Source organism: Mycteria americana, chromosome 1, assembly GCF_035582795.1.
Source record: "Mycteria americana isolate JAX WOST 10 ecotype Jacksonville Zoo and Gardens chromosome 1, USCA_MyAme_1.0, whole genome shotgun sequence".
Classification (NCBI taxonomy): Eukaryota; Metazoa; Chordata; class Aves; order Ciconiiformes; family Ciconiidae; genus Mycteria; species Mycteria americana.
Window position 1 is genome coordinate 162,764,208 of NC_134365.1, and position 17,683 is coordinate 162,781,890.

The 17,683-nt window shown below is 42.6% G+C and overlaps 1 protein-coding gene across 1 annotated transcript in view; it reads right to left on the reverse strand.

Annotated features, from left to right (window-relative positions):
• The window catches only part of CLYBL (citramalyl-CoA lyase), a 177,087-nt gene that overhangs the window by 69,018 nt on the left and 90,386 nt on the right, over positions 1-17,683 (reverse strand). Inside the window, exon 3 of the mRNA XM_075496540.1 lies at positions 15,563-15,752. Within this exon, the coding sequence (XP_075352655.1) occupies positions 15,563-15,752 (190 nt within the window). The remainder of the gene's footprint in view (positions 1-15,562; positions 15,753-17,683) is intronic.

Below are 17,683 nucleotides of genomic sequence, written 5' to 3' on the forward strand. Positions count from 1 at the left end.
GCCACCAATGCAGTGTTATTACAAAAAAGACAAAGCCAATTCTGGAAATATATTAACAGGAACATCATATATAATAAAATAGGAAAATTGCACTGGTTTATGTTGCATTTATAAGAGCTCGGTTGAAATATCCGGTTTTGGGGACCAGAAATGAAAAAAGATTGGAGAGAGTCCACAAGCTTACAAGACAACCAATAAGATGTTCAGGCACCTCCTGTTAGAAAAAGCTAAAGGATATGCAGTCACTTTCACTAAAAAGACAAAATCTGTAGGAGACATAAATAACTATTCGATACACAGAATAATGTGTTATAGGAGAGGGTTACAGGTTTCTGCTTTTCTTTCTGTAAGTGGTCATGGACAACAAAATCCATCTCATTTGTTGAAAATAACATTTGAGTTAAATTATTAGAAAATCCTGAGTAGACATTAGGGGGACCAGAAACATCTGTGGGCACTCTACAACTGGTTACAGAAACATCCATCAGGGTGCTTTGGAAAGGCTTCACCCTGCTTCAGATCAGAAGACTGAACTAGATGATGACAGCTCCTCCAGCTCAATACTTCCGTTACCCCAGAAGACACTCCAACAAATGATCCCAAATGGAGGTCCTCGTTCCCCCTGCTGGATACGTTTATCAGTAGAACAAAAAAAGACACAATTCAATAAATGCTCTGCTTCACTCAAGGAATCAGGCTTGATAGCCACAGCAGATTTACTATACATACCAACTTTACTAAGCACTTGCAGAGTTCTGGGTGTGAAAAAGTCAGCGGCTGACAAGTTGGGAGCTTCCTGCATGTAACTTGCCCATTTAAGAGGTAGCACAAGTCCTCTTCTCTTGAACAGCAAGAGTCCAAAAGGGCCTTTAGGCAGCCCTGTGTGAAACCCTAGGCAAGACTTCTTTGAGCTGAGAAGCTGCTGCTTTGTGCCACTGTCCCTCAGCGGGGCCTTGGTTGCTTCACTTGCGTTTCCTTGCACTCTGTCCTTCACTTACCAACTCCTGGACCACACCAGAAAAGAGCCTCCTCGCCTCCAGCTCCAGCTGCAGTGTGCCACAACCAGCTCACAGAGGTCCCCTCTGCCACTACCTGGTCTTCAGTGCTCAGAGGTACATGTTAAATACACACAATATGCAGTATTATTATATTTTTGACCCCAGTCAGGATGGCAGGAGGCTGCTTGCCAAGACCACGTGGCCTGAAAAGGTGAGCCTTGTGGGCCTGCTCTCCCTTAACAGCACAGAGAAAGCTCAGAGCTTCAATGGCAAAAGAAAGGGGAGGTCTCTGAGAGCCCTTTGACCCGCTGGCTGTGCTTATAGCAAAGCATCTTTGCTCTTCCTGCAGGGAACATCACTCCTGGGAGGGCATGAGCCACTCAGCGCTTTGCTATGTAGCACCAAATAACACCTCTATGAAGAGACGGACGTAGGAAGAGGTAACGCCTGCTGACCAGGGATCGGGATCGCCCTCACAGGCTAAGAGCCAGTTGCTCTTTCTGCTAGTTTCTGTCAAGTCACATCAAGCACTACTCAGGGGTTGCTCAGTGCATTAATTCCTCCCAGCTACAAAATCGAGCATGTGCGTGCAGGGCTACTTGTAGCAGCCTCAAGCACTGAAACCCATGACCCGCCATCACATTTCTGGGCCTTTCTTTTTCTTCTCGGCACATCCATTGTACCTCACCGATGATAAGCAAATTTGACAACGTGAAGCCAAATTCTGAGATCAGGTGCCCTGACTGGCAATGCTCAGGGGCTGCTGCTGCTGTTTTCCACATACTGGCCCCGAACAAGCTTCTACAAAGCATCTACTCCAGAAAAACACATACTCAGATGCAAGAGCACCAGGTGGCAGAGCCAAGCATCCCTCATCCCTCCCTCCCCGTTCAGTGAGCTCTTTCACAGTCAAGCAGCAGGCGGTCATAGCAGGCGCAGGGTCATCTGGAGGATGAAAGGTGCTCTGCTCAGTAACCACATCATCCCCTCGCATCTCCATCTCTCTCTTCCAGAGACTGGAGGCAGATGATGAGTGTCCAGCCAGGTGATGTGGATGCAACTCCCTGGTCATATAATGCTCTCTTCCCACATAATCTTTCTTTAAATCTCATTTGAGAGCTGCTTCATCTGCTGTGTTACCATACGAAAAATGAAGAGCTAAACCTATTTACACAAGCTGAGGAGCTAGCCAAACGTTTTAAAACCAACCCATATCTTATTGGCCAAATCTGTATACTTTCCAACCCAGGCAGCAAAACTGGAAACAAACTCTAAAGTGCTATAGGATTGCTCATTACTTAAGGGGGAAGGAAAGATAGTTCCTTTATCTAAGGACCACGCACTTCTCAGAGACATCAAATTCACATCCTTCCTGATGTGAGAAATCACAGGCACATTCTACTCCCATTTCTCCAAAGGTGCCCAGCACTTCAGAGGGCTGTGGCAATGGCTAAAAGATACCTGCGTGCTTTAAAGCACCAGGCTCATGGACCGTTGCATACTTCTACATACAGAAAAATGATAAAAAAAGCATTTGGGGGACAGATTTTTGAAAAAAAAGCCACAACAGAGGGTGAGCAACTATTTCCAGTTCCCACTAGGGTTCATTATTGTTGGTGCAAGATGCACACAACAGGGAATAAATCTTGGTCATGTTGATGCCAAATGGTGTGAGTTTTCCCACTGACATAATGGTGCCAAGGTTCTTCCTCATGGCACAAACTTCAGAGGAGGACAGTTTGGCAACTTAGAAATTTCACACTATTTCCACAGCTTAGATGTTGTTATATGCTTTGCAAGGTAAAGTCTATGCTACACAACCACGATTTAAGAAAGCCCTTACTTAAGGCAGTCACAGCCACACCTCTGGTAATGGATTTAACCACAGCAATGATTGCTATACACACATGCTCTGGCAGAAAAGATGCTCGGTAAAAACGTAACCCAGTAAGTAATAATGGTTCAAGTAGCAACCCAGAAGGAGGAAAAATGCAGCATTTCAAAAGCACCAAACCAAGAATCAACCTGTGAAGCCATGTATTAGGTTTGCAAAGCCACAGTTAAATCTCTGATGACAAAACCCCAGTCTGACAGTGACTCAGATCTAGTTCTGCTTTACTTGAACCAAGAAGTTGGGAGGTTGGAAGGCAAAGTTCGAACAAATTGTTTCAGTTTAGCTCTCATCAGTAATTAATGAAAGTCTCTATTTGAGAAGAAGGAAGAAATTTGTGAGACGAGATGGCAGCCAACAGATACTGTTACAGTAAAATCTGTACTGGGTTGACAACACCGAATATGATGTTGCAAAGTCTGGAAGAAATTGTTTGGCATGTTTTTGTGACTGATAAGTTTATCAAGTGGATTCCTCTTAACCCTCCACACAACAAAATACTACTTTCATTATTTCAATGCCGCAGCTGTGAATAAGGGCTCAGATTCTAAACACAGAGCTTTTAAAATAATTTAAAGGAGATGTATGCTTCACAATTTTAAGTAATGAAAGGTTTGCTCTGCAACTGTGATGGGGACAAAGATTTTCTATTTGAAATATGACATGGTATATACCCTTATAGCTATTTAGTCTATCAATGCCTAGAATAAGATATTGCAAGACAAGCAAGTTCAGTGACCCCACTCATCTCCTGTACCACTGCCTACAGCAGTTGTCCCATAACTGTCCTTCAAGGTATATAAGGAGAACTTCACCAGGGTCTTTGTGGAACAACTTTATGGGCCTGTTCAGTAAAGGAACGAGTGTTTCTTCTGCAGTGCTGCCAGTCCTCAGCTCCTATAGCATCTAGCTGGAATACAAAGACCTCAGCCCTCAGGGCAGGAGAAGGCCTTCGTGGCTACCCCACACTCATGTTGGATAACTGAATTAGTCACAAGGTACATATAAATCAATGCATGGGCTAACATATGAATTACCAATTGTGGAGCCTTTTCCTACACGGAGTATTTCTTTTGTGTTTGAGGCAGAACACGGCCACTCCCAGATTTCATTTCTCATGCATATTTCACTCCGTTTTTCCTTCCTGCAGTATTTGTGCCATTTATCTTGTCCTATATTCACTCTCCTTTTTTTCCTACTTTTGGGAAAATCATCTAATATCCCTGTAGCATTAGTTTTTCTTTGTTAATGTCAAAAAATGTTAATCCGTGAAGACTTGCTTCCTAGATAATGTTAATTCAGCTGCCAGTTTTATAATAGGATTATGCTTTCCAGGATTTAAAAATCCCACTTGTTAGCTACAAAACAGACTTCTACTAACAGCTATAAAATCTAATTTAATCCCTATTGGCATTAACTAAATAGCTGAGGTATAATTTCTGTCTAGCTACACTTAACACCCTGCTATTGCCATAAATATATAAAATTCCCTTTGAAGTTATAAAAGAAACTGTTCAGTAGGATAAACAGGGTCTCATGAGTCCAATCATATGCTATCTCCAAGGCATAACAAATGTTGTTTACATATTGTAAGGATTTTGTGGACAGTCTATTTAAATAGATTCACCCATGTTTACATGTATTAATTTGCCCTTTTTCTCAAGAAAATGCATACTAAATTATGATCTATAATTATTCTATTTAAAAATAATTGGTTAACGAGTGGAAGATTGGGTCTGTGTGGAATCAAAGTTTAAAATGTAACCAAACAACCTGACTAAGCTGGAAGAAAATACCAATTTGTTCAACATATCCCCTTTTAATGCACAATTGTCTTGTGAAACCTCAGAAGATGAAGTTACCTCAAGCCTGGCATAGGAGCAGATATTTTGAGGCAATCTAGTAAGAGACTGTAACAAGTAAGGAGGAAAGAACGAGCAAGTCATGGCTTATAATGATCCTAAAATGAACAGCCAGGATCTTTACAACAATTTGCTCCCAAATGAGGAACAACACAAGGATTTATGGTCTTCTGGAGCTCAGTGATCAGAAAGGAGGAAAAATATTTACAGTTCTTTTCTCCCAGTCTTGAAATAACTGGCAAGTACATTGTTCTGGAGAGGGTAGCCCTAACGCACTGCAGTGAAAGAAGGATAGCAAAAAGAGCTATTACAGCGATCCACAGTAGACAGCACTATGTTATGCAGCCATTCAGGAGTTGAAGCAGCAATCTCAGAGCAACCAAGCTGCTTTAAAGGTAGAAATTGTAGTCAAACTCAGAAAACACTAAGATTTTATTTTTCCTTTCAGAAAAGATGCAAAGTGCTGATCAGACTCCACAGTCAGCTTATCACTTTCCTTACTGATAAACAAGACAGATCATAATATGTGATATTCGTAGCCAAAAGGAAAGATGGGCAACCTCAACAGAGTAGCTTACATTAACATCCAGATCTGCAGTACGCTGGATTTGCAGATGTGTGCATTTGTCTTTGGAGACAGATATACAATATACTTCAGTTAATGTATTTAGGTGTGCTAACAACTGCACATGCTCCATACTTACATAAAAACCACTGCCAAAACAGCAACTTTCAAAGGCGGCTAGATGTTTTGACTAACCAGAAATGAAGAAAAAAAAATTGGCATGTTTTTTGCTTCTTTGCAAAAGAACTCCTTGGTTGGAAGCCCAAACTCTGGGCGTGGCAATGTGTAACCTGGGGACACATTAAGAGCTTTTGTGCCCTTGGAACCTGCTGCATACTACGTAGCCAGCAGAGCTATGCAGGTTTAGATGTGAGTAAACAAATACATGTACTTCCTAATGCTCTGTCCCCATTTATTATGGCTTTTACGACAGGGACTAGAAAAATCACAAGAGTTGCGTATTGTGTTCTATTCTGGTATGTGAGTGCACAATGAATTCATGGCTCTGGATGCTCTCCAGTTTCAGTAAGCCAGAAATGTGTTTTTGTAGCTATTTTGGGTACCAGCCTGTTCCACGAAAGTATATTCTTTTGGTATATAAAGCACTGTTTAACATACAGTCTTTTCACAACTCAGAGAAGAAAGTCATTCACAGAATAGGTAAAAACCAGGGCTTTAGGCAATTGTAATCCATGTGTTTTGTCTTCTGTTGAACAGAGATAAATTACTCCACTCTAAGTTGAAGGGATGTTATGGCATGGGCTTAGTTCATGGTAGAAATAAAAGGCTGGGTTTAGATGGTTCTATGTTTACCTTGGGAATGGTGTGTCCTGCAACTAGCACAGCACACATGCCTTCAATTCAATATATAGTGGTGTATAGGAGGAAGAAGCTCAAACTCCTGAAGGGCTTAATCCTGAATTACTCATTTAGACACAAGTGTCCTTAATTAATTGTGAAATGTTATCTGAATAAGGACTGCAGAATCTGCAGCATCGTAAATATTGTGGTCTCCTGCTAACTGGACATACAGTGGAAGGAAATGAGGCTTCCGCATAGATACTGAGTGCTAGGATCCTTTTCTCTGGTCTCCAGAAGAATAATAGATGAAACCAAAGGTACAGAGGTTAAATATCATGCTTTCAGCTAACACCTGCCAAGGTTCCCAAGCCTAGCCGTGACCACACACATCCTCACCCGCAACTTCCATGTGTATAGCTATGCTGTTCCTCCCTCTGACATCAAAAATTCTTCTCTCTCACCCAGCATCCCACCACGCTTCCTTGTTTTGCTTCCTAATAATACTACTAAACCCCAGGTAAACAGGTAATGTTTAAACAGTTTGGTAAAATAAACCACAGATTTTTCCCATAATCTTCTGAGTATCTCTAAGCTTCCCCCCACTCCTCACCATCCTGGGACAGGTCCAGCTTTGATGACACCAATGCACTGGGAAAAGTACCATGCATTTCCGCCTTCCCTTACGTACCTATCTTACCTAAATCAGACCAAAGGTCCACTAGACCACTACCTTGACTGCGACTATAGAGATACCTCATAGAAAAGTTTATAAAAGAGCGCAAGTGCTGCATCCTCCGTGTGTCCTACCACTTCCTGATCCATGTCCCTGTTATTGGGGTCTGTAGGTTTCCTCATGCTTGGCCTGCCTCTCTGTTTTCAAAACGTGGCCCTTGCAATGGAAGAATAAGCAGGGTGGACTACCCGTCACAAGCACAATGGAGCCTTAGGTTCAAGACTAGGTTTCAAGATTAATTGCAATAGAAACTTGGACAGACAAAAGTATTCCTCTGCCTGCTCATGGCCAACAAAAAAGCAAAGGAGACCTGGAGCAAATGGTGTTGAGTGCTGAGAACCCCTGTGACTGCGATCGGGGCAGTACCTTTATGTTTTCCTCACTCCCAGTACCACTGCAGCCCTGACAACACAACCCAACACATGGCTCTGCCTACAAACAAAAGGCTGCCCAAATTTGGTCCAACAGATTGTTTCTAAGCTACATATGTATACCAAACATTTTGTATTGGCTTGATTTTCTGTAGCACACTTGAATCTCCAAGGCTTCCTTCAAACTACCTGCTAGATGCTCAATGGCTGTGCAGCCAGGTCCTTCCTGCTATGAAAACAGATGAAATATTGAAAACTGGTCCAGAAATGTATAGCAATACATGACTTCTAGTCCTGCAGTTAGCCTTCAGTACCCAGGTGTGCTGAGATGCTGGCAGACAGTGGACTACACACAAAGAGTTGAAGTATTGTGAATTCCAAGTCCATATAAACATTATCTGTATGTTTTAAAATATTTTCCCAGGTCTATTAATTCATTCCTGCCTGAAATCCCTGTTAATACTGAGCCAAGACATTTTCCCTGAGTTTCTAGACACCATTCTGTCAGCAGTAATAGTTATATCAGAACATGTCCAAGTCAAACTTAATTGGATACATCTGAATCAGTGGAAAAGAAATAACTGGCAATTCAAAGGCTCTGCTCGAAGAGACACAGGCATTACTGATCTCATTAAGAAGAAAATTGCTGAATATTGTGATTGTCCTTATGAATCCTCAAATCTTTATGTAAGGAAGATGATTGGCTTGTAGAGTAAAACAATAGGAACAAAAACTTTTATTGTCACAGTTACCACTCAGGAGTGGCAGTTCTTCCAGGACCATGGTGGGATTAATAAGGAAATGAAAACACTTTACAACTTTCATAAAAATGTATATTCATCAGAACTCTTCAAGGATCAAAAAGGCCTTGCAGAGTTTCACTGTACAGTTCAGCTTCCCTACAATAAACCAGAGAGACTCTTGGACTCCCCAATTCCTACAGAAGAAATTTCCCATGCTACTGAGACTTTTAATAATGGCAAGCCACTGGGGAAAGCAGCATTCCCATTTTAATTTTGTGCATCTTTTGAAGAGAAGTCACCCTACTATGCGCCTGTGTACATTTAATCATTCTCTACACACTTTATCAGCAAGCCTTCTCCCTGTAGGAGGAATACAATTAGGTACAGTACTAATTTATTATAAATAAAGCAAAGACCTGGTAAAATAACCTAGTTATCAATGTTTCATGTAACTGTGCCTATGAAGTACTAGCTAACATTCTCACTATGAGCCTAGAGAAATACCTGCGGCATTGATAAATCCTAACCAACTTGGCTTTATTAAAAAAAAAAAAAGATTATCATCACATAATACAGGAAAACTGTTGATTTTAATTGAAGTAGCTAGAGATTTATGGAAACCAACTGCAGCTTTTTTCCACTGATACTGTAAAAGCCTTCAATAAGATCAATAAGGAAATGCATTTCAATAAGGAAAGCCTAGGATTTTTTTTGTATACCATGCTGACCCATTTTATGTATTTATCTCCACCCCCAAATTTAGTTGAAGTGTTATTTTATATGCAAGAGCCTCTTCTTATCAGTGATAAGAAATAAAAAGGTCAGAAGGCCTCAGATTAGGGGAAAAATAGCAGGCAACGATACTCTCTCACCAGCTTGCTGGTTTTTCTGACCCCAGGATCAGATCACTAGAGAGATGGAGGAGGCATTCTCATGGGGAGAAATCTCCATAAAATCAGCATGTATGCGGATGATCTGCTCTTAACTGTAATGAACCCAGAGTCATCTCTTACGTATGCGTTATTCATAATGGAACAGTTTGAAAAGTGGTCAGGCTTTAATCCTATTTTTAAAAACAGATGATTCAAAAGAATTAATTGAATTTTTTTCTTCTTCCGTGGCACAGCACAGCGACGATCTTTTAAGTGGCTGCTACAAGATAGTAAGTAGGAACAAATTTATGCTATGACCCTAAGAGACCATGCTGCGGAAGCACAAAATAGGTCCTTCCCTATCCATCCTCTTAGCCAAACTGAACTTCCCCTTGCTGCTGAGGGGAGCAGGGACAACAGGAGAGGCTCAGGGCTGCCGTTTCCCTTCTTGAGGAAGGGATGCAAGGAAAGGACAGAGCTGAGGCTTCCTCTTCCCCAGCTTCTGTTGCCCAAGTGCTGGAGGAGAGAGCAACTTCTTTCTAAAAGACACAAAGCGATACAGTCATGATTCACAGCAAAAAGGGCTTAGGAACCTAAACATTGCTTTACAGTGCAGCCCTGAATATTAATAAATTTTATTGGATGTACGAGATCTATTTAGTTCCAGAGGAACAACAATAAAATTTCATATCTTCAAGTGTCAGAGGACCCCACAGATGTTTCCCAGCCATATGTCCACTCCAAGGGATTGCTTTTACACCTCTGATACAAAAAATGTTGGGGGGGGGGAGGGAAGATGGGGTTTTGTTTTGATTTCTAATTATAACACTGGCATTCCAAAGAAAAGGCTGAACCCTAGCCCCTTCAAAATTTGCCTGAGATAACTTTCAAAGGTCATCTTTGAAAGGACTGTGCCCTGGCTGGCCTGATGGCACACTAAAGAGAGCTACAGAGTAAGGCGCCGTGTATCCCAATTATTCAAAACCATCCTACTGTCCTCAGTGAAGATAAAGCCACTAATAGCACTGGATCAGAGTAATCAAAATGCTCTGAAACTCTTGTCAAGGACTCAGAAAGAGGCAGAACACTACAGCAGCAGCTCTAACTGGTCTCTTGCTAGGCTGACCTGGCAGCTAACACCTCCTGGATGCTCTGAAGAATAGCAGCACTGAAGACAGGATCCTGCTGAAAAAGCCCGCTGTTCTAGAAAACTCTCTTGTAAGGGTGGTAACCTTACAAGACCCGTGGGAACTAACAACAAAATCGCAGCCCACTCTGCCCTTGGAAAATGAAAGCACTGGCATGGAAATCTTCCTTTCTCCAACAGGAGAAGGAAACTTTTCCACCTGATGATAGGTTCACCTGGCATGGAAGCATGGTGAGTAATGCAGCTCTACAGAGAAAGCTACACCACTGAGTGCTGGCTTGGCTGAGAGTCCTCGAGATATCTTCAGACAGCTCAGCGCCTACACAGAGACCTCGCAACGGCATAACATGCGATTCAGATTACTGGCTTATGTGACTTGGTCAAGCACGTTGATGCAGCCTTCTTTTTTAATTTTTTATTCTTTCAATTGTAAAAAAATATTTAGGCCCTCTCCTGCAAAGAGCTAAAATAGATACAGGCTATTTTTGTACCATTTCACAAAAAGTCTCTACAGGGTGATGCATTTACAACATAACAACACTGCAATTTGTATTATTTCTAATTTTATAGTTTTATAATTTCTATTTGAACTGTTCACTTAATAATATCGGCAAGCAAGCCATTCTGAGTCATTTCCTTAAAATGTATAGCAACACTGGAGAAACTTTACGTGTACGTCAGTGGGGAAGAGCTCCTATCTTCATCTGTGAATAGTAGCTCAGGGAAAGTAATTTCCCTTTAGCAGTATTCAATTCTCCCCCCCACCAAAAACTAAATATCTGTTGTAGAAATTCCCAGTTTCTTACAGAGTCAGACACCTGGAGAGGCAGCTGACAGTCCACACCGTGTGACATTATGCATTTGAACCTCTGAAAACAGCGTGTTGACCCCCAACCAGGATTTGAGGTCAGCGTGACTAGTAGGCTATGTTCAGCAAGACTAAAACTAACTTTGTAAAAGAAGGCTGAATTTTTTAGCAGCCCTGGGATATCTTCCTATCATCTTCCCCGTTCTGAATTTTTGAAGACTTCCTACAGCTCTGTCCAGTCCCAAAGTGGTTGCAAAAGCCCCATGTGTCCTACTCACATCAGGATCAGCTCTCACCGTACTTGCAGGCTTAGTATTCAGCATACTGTAACTTTGCTTTTTAGTCATTTCTCCCCACTCAGAAAATTCACTGAGAAATTTTCTCCTTGTGTACTTCTTGCTGCAAGGGTTTTTTTTTAATCATTTAGTCAAAATATGAACTAGAAAAAAAGATTGAAAAGAGGGAGAAGTCAACAGATGATACCTGAAATCACGGTCAGTGTTGTAACTCTAGAAGGTAAGAAATGCAGCCACCAAAAATGGTATGCAGATTAGGGTACGGATATGGGCTCCCCTCTTCTGGTGCTCTCTGCGAGCCATTACAAAACGTAATTGTGGGGGGAGGGCTCAGGGGAGGAAATCTTCCAAAGTTTCTTTGAGAGAAAATACTGTATAGAAAATAGTTAATGATTTTTAATTTACAACTGCTGCTTCAAAAGCAGCTACTGCAACCAGATGCAGTTTTGCAAATGTTACCAGCTTTGGTTATAGGAAGCTCATCTTCCTCATTTCCCTCTAAATGAGCAGCCAGAGCTGCCGACATTCCAGGTTCTTGATCTCTCCAAATCTAACTTAATCCTAATACAAACCACAGAACATCTTCTTAAAATAGATTTGTTAAGATGTGGTTCAAACTTGCTGTTTGGACTTGATGCAAGTGAAGGCCTTCTGTAGGCAGGTAAGTTTGACCCAAGGCACTGTGAACCTTCAACCAGGTCCTGATTTTCCCAAACCCCAACATTTTGGCAGCAGTTTCAAGAAAATCCATAAGTAGCATTTTTACCGATACAAAACATGGCAATAAATAGTTAAATTCATCAGTACTATTTGTTTAAAGAATAATGATTAAAGGACAGACTCAGTGTTGCTGTGTTTCCCAGTGGTTTTTCTCAGCTTCAGATGACCCATTTGCAATGGGCCACTGAATATTGTACTTCAGTGCATGTTCTTGACATATCTTTCACACAAAGTCTCCAAACACCTCAGAAACATTAATAAATTAAGCTGCAAGAGCAATAATAATTTCTGCTTCACATTCACAGAACCTAAGTCTCAAAGTCTTCCTGAGTATCTCTGGCAGATCTAAAAATGAAATTCAATCTTCCAATCACTTTGAATTACGCTTTGCTACTACATCATGCAATCACACAGTCTAATTCAGGTTGGAAGCGACCTCAGGAGACCACCTCGTCCATCCACCTCCTCAAAGCAGGGCTAACTACTGCTCTACACCACGCTGCTCACGGCTTCATCCAGTCAAGGCTTGAACACCCCCACAGAGGGAGGATGCACCACCGCTCTGGACAACCTCTTCCAGTGTCTGAGCACCTGCATGGGGAATCTTTTTTCCCTTGTCTCCAGTCAGCATTTCCCCTCATGCAACTTGTGGTCATTGCTCTTGCCCTGTTGCTGTGCTCCTCTGAGAAGAGCCTGGTTCTGCCACCCATCCAGCTCCCCCTCAGGCAGCAAAGCCTTCACTGAGGTCCCCTCAGCCATCTCTTCGCCAGGATGAAGAAACCCAGCTCCTCAGCCTCTCCTCCTGCGCCACAACCACCTTGGTGGCCCTTCCTGGGCTCCCTCCTGTTGGTCAGTCTCTCTCTTGTCCCAGGGCCCACAGCGGGGCACAGCCACCTCAGAGAGACCCTCAAAAGCCAAGTGGAGGGGAGGGACCCCCTTCCCTGGACCTGCCGGCTGCACCCATGCCAGCACAGCCCTGGAGGTGGTCGGCCAGCTCTTTTGCCAGGGTACATTGCTGACCCCATGCAGCTTCTTGTAAAACAGCACCCAGGGCCTTTTTTGGCAGAGCTGTCCCCAGGCAGTCGCTCCCCAGCCTGTTACTCCAGCAGGCTGATTATCCCAGCCCAGTGCCAGGAGTTTGCTTTTACTTTTGTTGGACTTCATTACCTTTCTGTCAGGTTGTTCCTCCAACTGTAAAGCCCCGTCAGAAGAGCAGCTGTGCCCTCCAGCATATCAACTGCACCCCGGTTTGGTTTCATCATGAACCTGGTGAGGGTGCACTCCATCCCATCAATGAGGTTGCTAGTGAAGAAGTTAAACAGTATTGGCCCCAGCAGAGGTAAGTGCAAAATAGCACACAGCATGGACTACCCAATTCCTGCCAAACTGCCTCCTGCCCTATAGTCTATCCATCCAGTCCATTTTTTCTCAGGCTCATGACCAGGATACTATGAGAGACCATGTCAAAAGCCTTGCTAAAGTCAAGGTAGACAACATCTATTCAGCTCTCATCTATTCAGGGACAGTAATTTGTTCAGAGAAGGCGATCAGGTATGTGAGGTGTGATTTGCTCCTGATCAGTCCATTCTGGCTAGGTCCTTTGGTCCTTGAAATACCTTCCATGAGAACCAGCACCATCACTTTCCTGGAGACTAGTGTGAGGTTCATGGGCCCACAGTTCCTCACTCTTACCCCTTCTGATGACAGCTGTGACATTTGCCTTTCTCCAGGCATCAGGAATGTCTCCCAGCCACCACTGCCTTTCAGTGATGACAGACAGCAGCTTCATGATGACACTAGTCAGCTCCCTCAGCAGCCTCCAGTGTGTCCTGTCTGGTCCCATGGACCAGCTTATTTAAATAGACCCTAACTCCATCCTCCCCTACTGTGGCTACTACCTCCCTGCCCCAAGTTTTGCTTCGAGAAGGCCTGAGAGCAGACTCTGACAGTAAAGCCTGAGGCTTCATGGAGCAGTGGGTCCACACGTGCCCTGGTCTTCCTTCTCAGTTTTGCTGCTGATGCACTTGTAGTAGCCATTCTTGTCCTGCTCATCCCTCACCAGTTTTGATTCCAGCCAAGCTTTGACCTCCCTCGTTCTGTCCCCACATGCCTGGACAACACTTCTGTGTTGCTCCTTGGTCGCCTGTCTCCACCTCTACCTCCTGTCTGCTTCCTTTTTGCATTTAGGCTCAGTGAGGGACTCATCTGTCATCTCAAGTTCCTATTACAGATTTTCCCCCTAATTTCTTTGAAATCTTATACCCAGTGGCATAACTCTCCTTCACTTCAACAGAGCTAGAATTTTACCACCCTTTAGAAATTGCTACTATCAACTTTGTCACCTTGATCATAAAATTTTGTTTTGCTGTCATCCTCTATTACAAATAGATGCTTCTGCTATAAAGGATTTGTTTGATATAATTAAGCTGCACCTAAAAATACTACAGTTTAATACACAATTGCGTCTTGTGTCATCTTACAGCAGCAGCCTCCCAAATATGACCTAAACAATACTAATTCATGGTGACATCAGATATAATCTTAGTCTTCCACACAGAATTTTAGCAACTGGAAAATGTTTTCCAACTGTCTTCACAGTACACATGAACATTCAGCAATGCTATTTTAACTTTTCAGAACTAAAATAGTGTAACTAAATAGTGAACTAAAACTCTGTAAACTTTTTCTTTCCACCATACCTGTAGAGATCTGCAGGTTAAAGAGAGCACCATCAAAGGGAGTCCTTCTGGAAAGCATTAACTCCCAAGAAACAGAAAAGAATAAAATTTCACCCACGTTTTTGAGATGACACAGGAAAATTTTCAAGCCTGTTTTCATAATTTCCTGGACAACATGTCATACTCAAAACCTAAACAGTGTTTGCTGTAGTCTGAAGCACTGTAAAATCAACAGGAGAACTGACAAATGTGAAAATGATGTGTTGGCAAACTTATGTTCCTGTTCAGAAATACCTTTCACTAGGAAACATTTACACCAGTTTCTCATATACATTGCTTAAGATGTGAAACATTTTAAAGTGGTTATTTTCAGATATTTTAAAAATTTGCTTGCAAGCAAAACTGGATGTATGTTAGATCATTCTCTCTTCTTTCACAATTCAATGTCAACAAAAACTTGGCACTGGTACTTAACACATCTATATCTCTTTCCCATGCTGCTCTCCATGCCTGCTTTCTTGCAGCTCCTTCAATCTAAAGCGCCCTCCAAACCCTGGTGCACTCAGGTTCTAACTTCTCCTTCCTTCAGAAACACCCTAACAGCACTTCTAAAAAGCGCAGCAAGTAAATCTTTCTAAACACCCCAAGGCTCGAACCCAAACCCACACTGTTTTGCTCACAATCTGAAAATACTTTCATTTCAACAGCAAACCCCCCACCTGGTGATTCTGAACTAACTCTTCCTTTCCTGCTTCTCTTCTCACAGTCCATTTCCTTCTCTTCTATAAGAAATATGCAGCAGTAATAACAGTAGCTCCCATTCTTCTGTGATGAGAGCTTATGCCCAGCTCTGTATTCCTTCAAAACTCCCTCCCCACTTACTCACACGGGATCTCTTTCAGTTCTAGGTAAGCAGATTTTCCCAACGCCTTCACAAAGCCTATCAGTGTTACATTACTTTGTATATCTTAAGATTTATCTTTGTCTCTCTGGTTGTCACTTCCCCGAGGCAAAGGCAATGTTTTTCCACACGTTCTCTTTAGTGCTGATTGTATCACACAGATAATTTTTAATTACCTTTCTGTTCAGAGCCACGCCATCTTCACAGTCCAGCACCGCACAATCTACATTTAGTGACGGGATTTTTCGTATCTTCTTTTCATCATCTGCAGGTACATACAGCACAGCTCGCCTGGGAACATACTTGTGAGATGATCCAAAGTGATAACTAAGCTTAGGAACACCAGCTGGCAGAGGAGAATCCACCCTGTAAAGGATATTGTTGAAATTAGACTCTTGGCGACAATGCTGTAAAGAATACTTGACTATATTTTAAAAGGGAAACATTCCTACCTAGAGGGTGGCTGGTTTTGGGTTATTTATTTTTTTTTTTTTCCCCTTAGGAAGAGCCAAGGTAGGGAGATATCAGTATTACAGTTAATTACAGTATAAAACTCCAAAACTACTATGTTCAACAGAAGTTGCAAACTTAAACAGAACTGAAGAACTGCCAGGGCTGAGGTTATCCGTGCAGCCTTAATTATGCTGCCCGTTCTGTGTGTACGGCAAGTATTAAATACAGAAGGGTGGCGGTTGGTTTTTCCCTGTCACAGGACTCCTCCATCAGATGGAGGCTGTGCAGAGAACGGATGGGGATGCTTTAGGGAGGAGGCTGCTATCTGCCACATTTGCTCCAGGAGCTGGACGCACGCTGTGAATGAAGCAGGGGTGTTGGTTAAAACAAACATGGGTTTGCACCGTTGATTTTGCAACCTTAGCGTTATATCAACAAACGTATTTGCATGCAAATTTTAAATAAGCAAAATGGATGGTGGGGGAAATGAGGAAAACAGGAACAAAACCCCCACGTAATGTGGAACCTCACTAATCCCAACATTTCTCTCAGAAGCCTTCAGACCTTCAGATCCACAGCACAGGCTTCCATCGACAGAGCTCATAAACCCACCAGCATCACGAGCAGGTTGTTCACTGCGGTGCCTTTTAAAATTTATAAATGCTTAGTGTACCACACTCCAGTGCAGGTGTGAGCCTGTGGTGCCACATGACTTGAGTGGGTGGCATCTGTATGGCCCGTAGGCGTCAGGTTTGTGGTGGTCTCCACCCCGCGCCAGTATTCCTGGTGAGGGACCAGCTAACCCACCTCAGGTGCAAGCCAGGTTGGTGCACTTGGAGGCAGCGGAGCTGCCGGGGGAGGCTGCCCTGGAGTGCGGTAGGGAGCTTGCTTTGCTCCATAATTACAAGCACAGAGAAATAAATTGCAGAGGGTGCCACTGTGTTTCATGTCCTTCCAAAAAAAAAAAAAAAAACCCTTGCCTGCTCCTGTTCCTCCCCGTTTCACACTGTACCCCCCAGGCCTATTCTGCTACATCAAAAATGAGGACAAAATAATACAATTTGCCTTCATACTCAGAGCACAAGTCACTTATGCCACAAAATAATCCTACCATATAACACCATTATGCATTATCATGTATATTATTCAGCACTTTGAATAATGCAAAGCTTTTCTAGCACCATGCTGAACATGTCATTATCACATCATGTCAGGGACCCATGCATTTTCCTATGCCCCTCTTAATAATGCTTCCCAAGTTGCTACACTTGGATGACACATGGCTACATGCGTACGTGGGTTTTCTTCAAAGTGAACATTACTAACCCCCTCAAACGCTTGGAAATGAGTCAATCTAAATCAGAGCAAATGTGATGTGTCGCTGACAGACCACTACAATACTTGCTTTTCTAAGCTAACCCCATTGAAGAACCCTCTCTTCCCCTAGAGTGAGCACCCTAAAAGTTGAATATAGGCCTCAGGTTAAAAAATATGAAGAAAGCTTTTATCACATTTTATCTCAGTAAACTAAAGTTGAAAAGGACAACTATTCCACCATCTCCTCTGCTGGGTCTCTGCATGTCCTGGGTGGACGCGCTTTATGAGCCCACAAAAACCCGCTGCCAATCTCTTCTTTGTAATATGCCTGGTAATGCTTAATTTAGCCTAAGCAACGGGGCAGCTTTGCTGCTAAACAGAAACAATGCATTATTTTAATACAAGTGCCATTGCTACCCTTGTTAATAAATCTTCTTCATCTCTAACTGCAACAGCTTCAAGACTTGGATGGTGGAGGTCCTGACAATACCTGGAGACATACAACTGAGATCCAGAGTCTCTCCTAA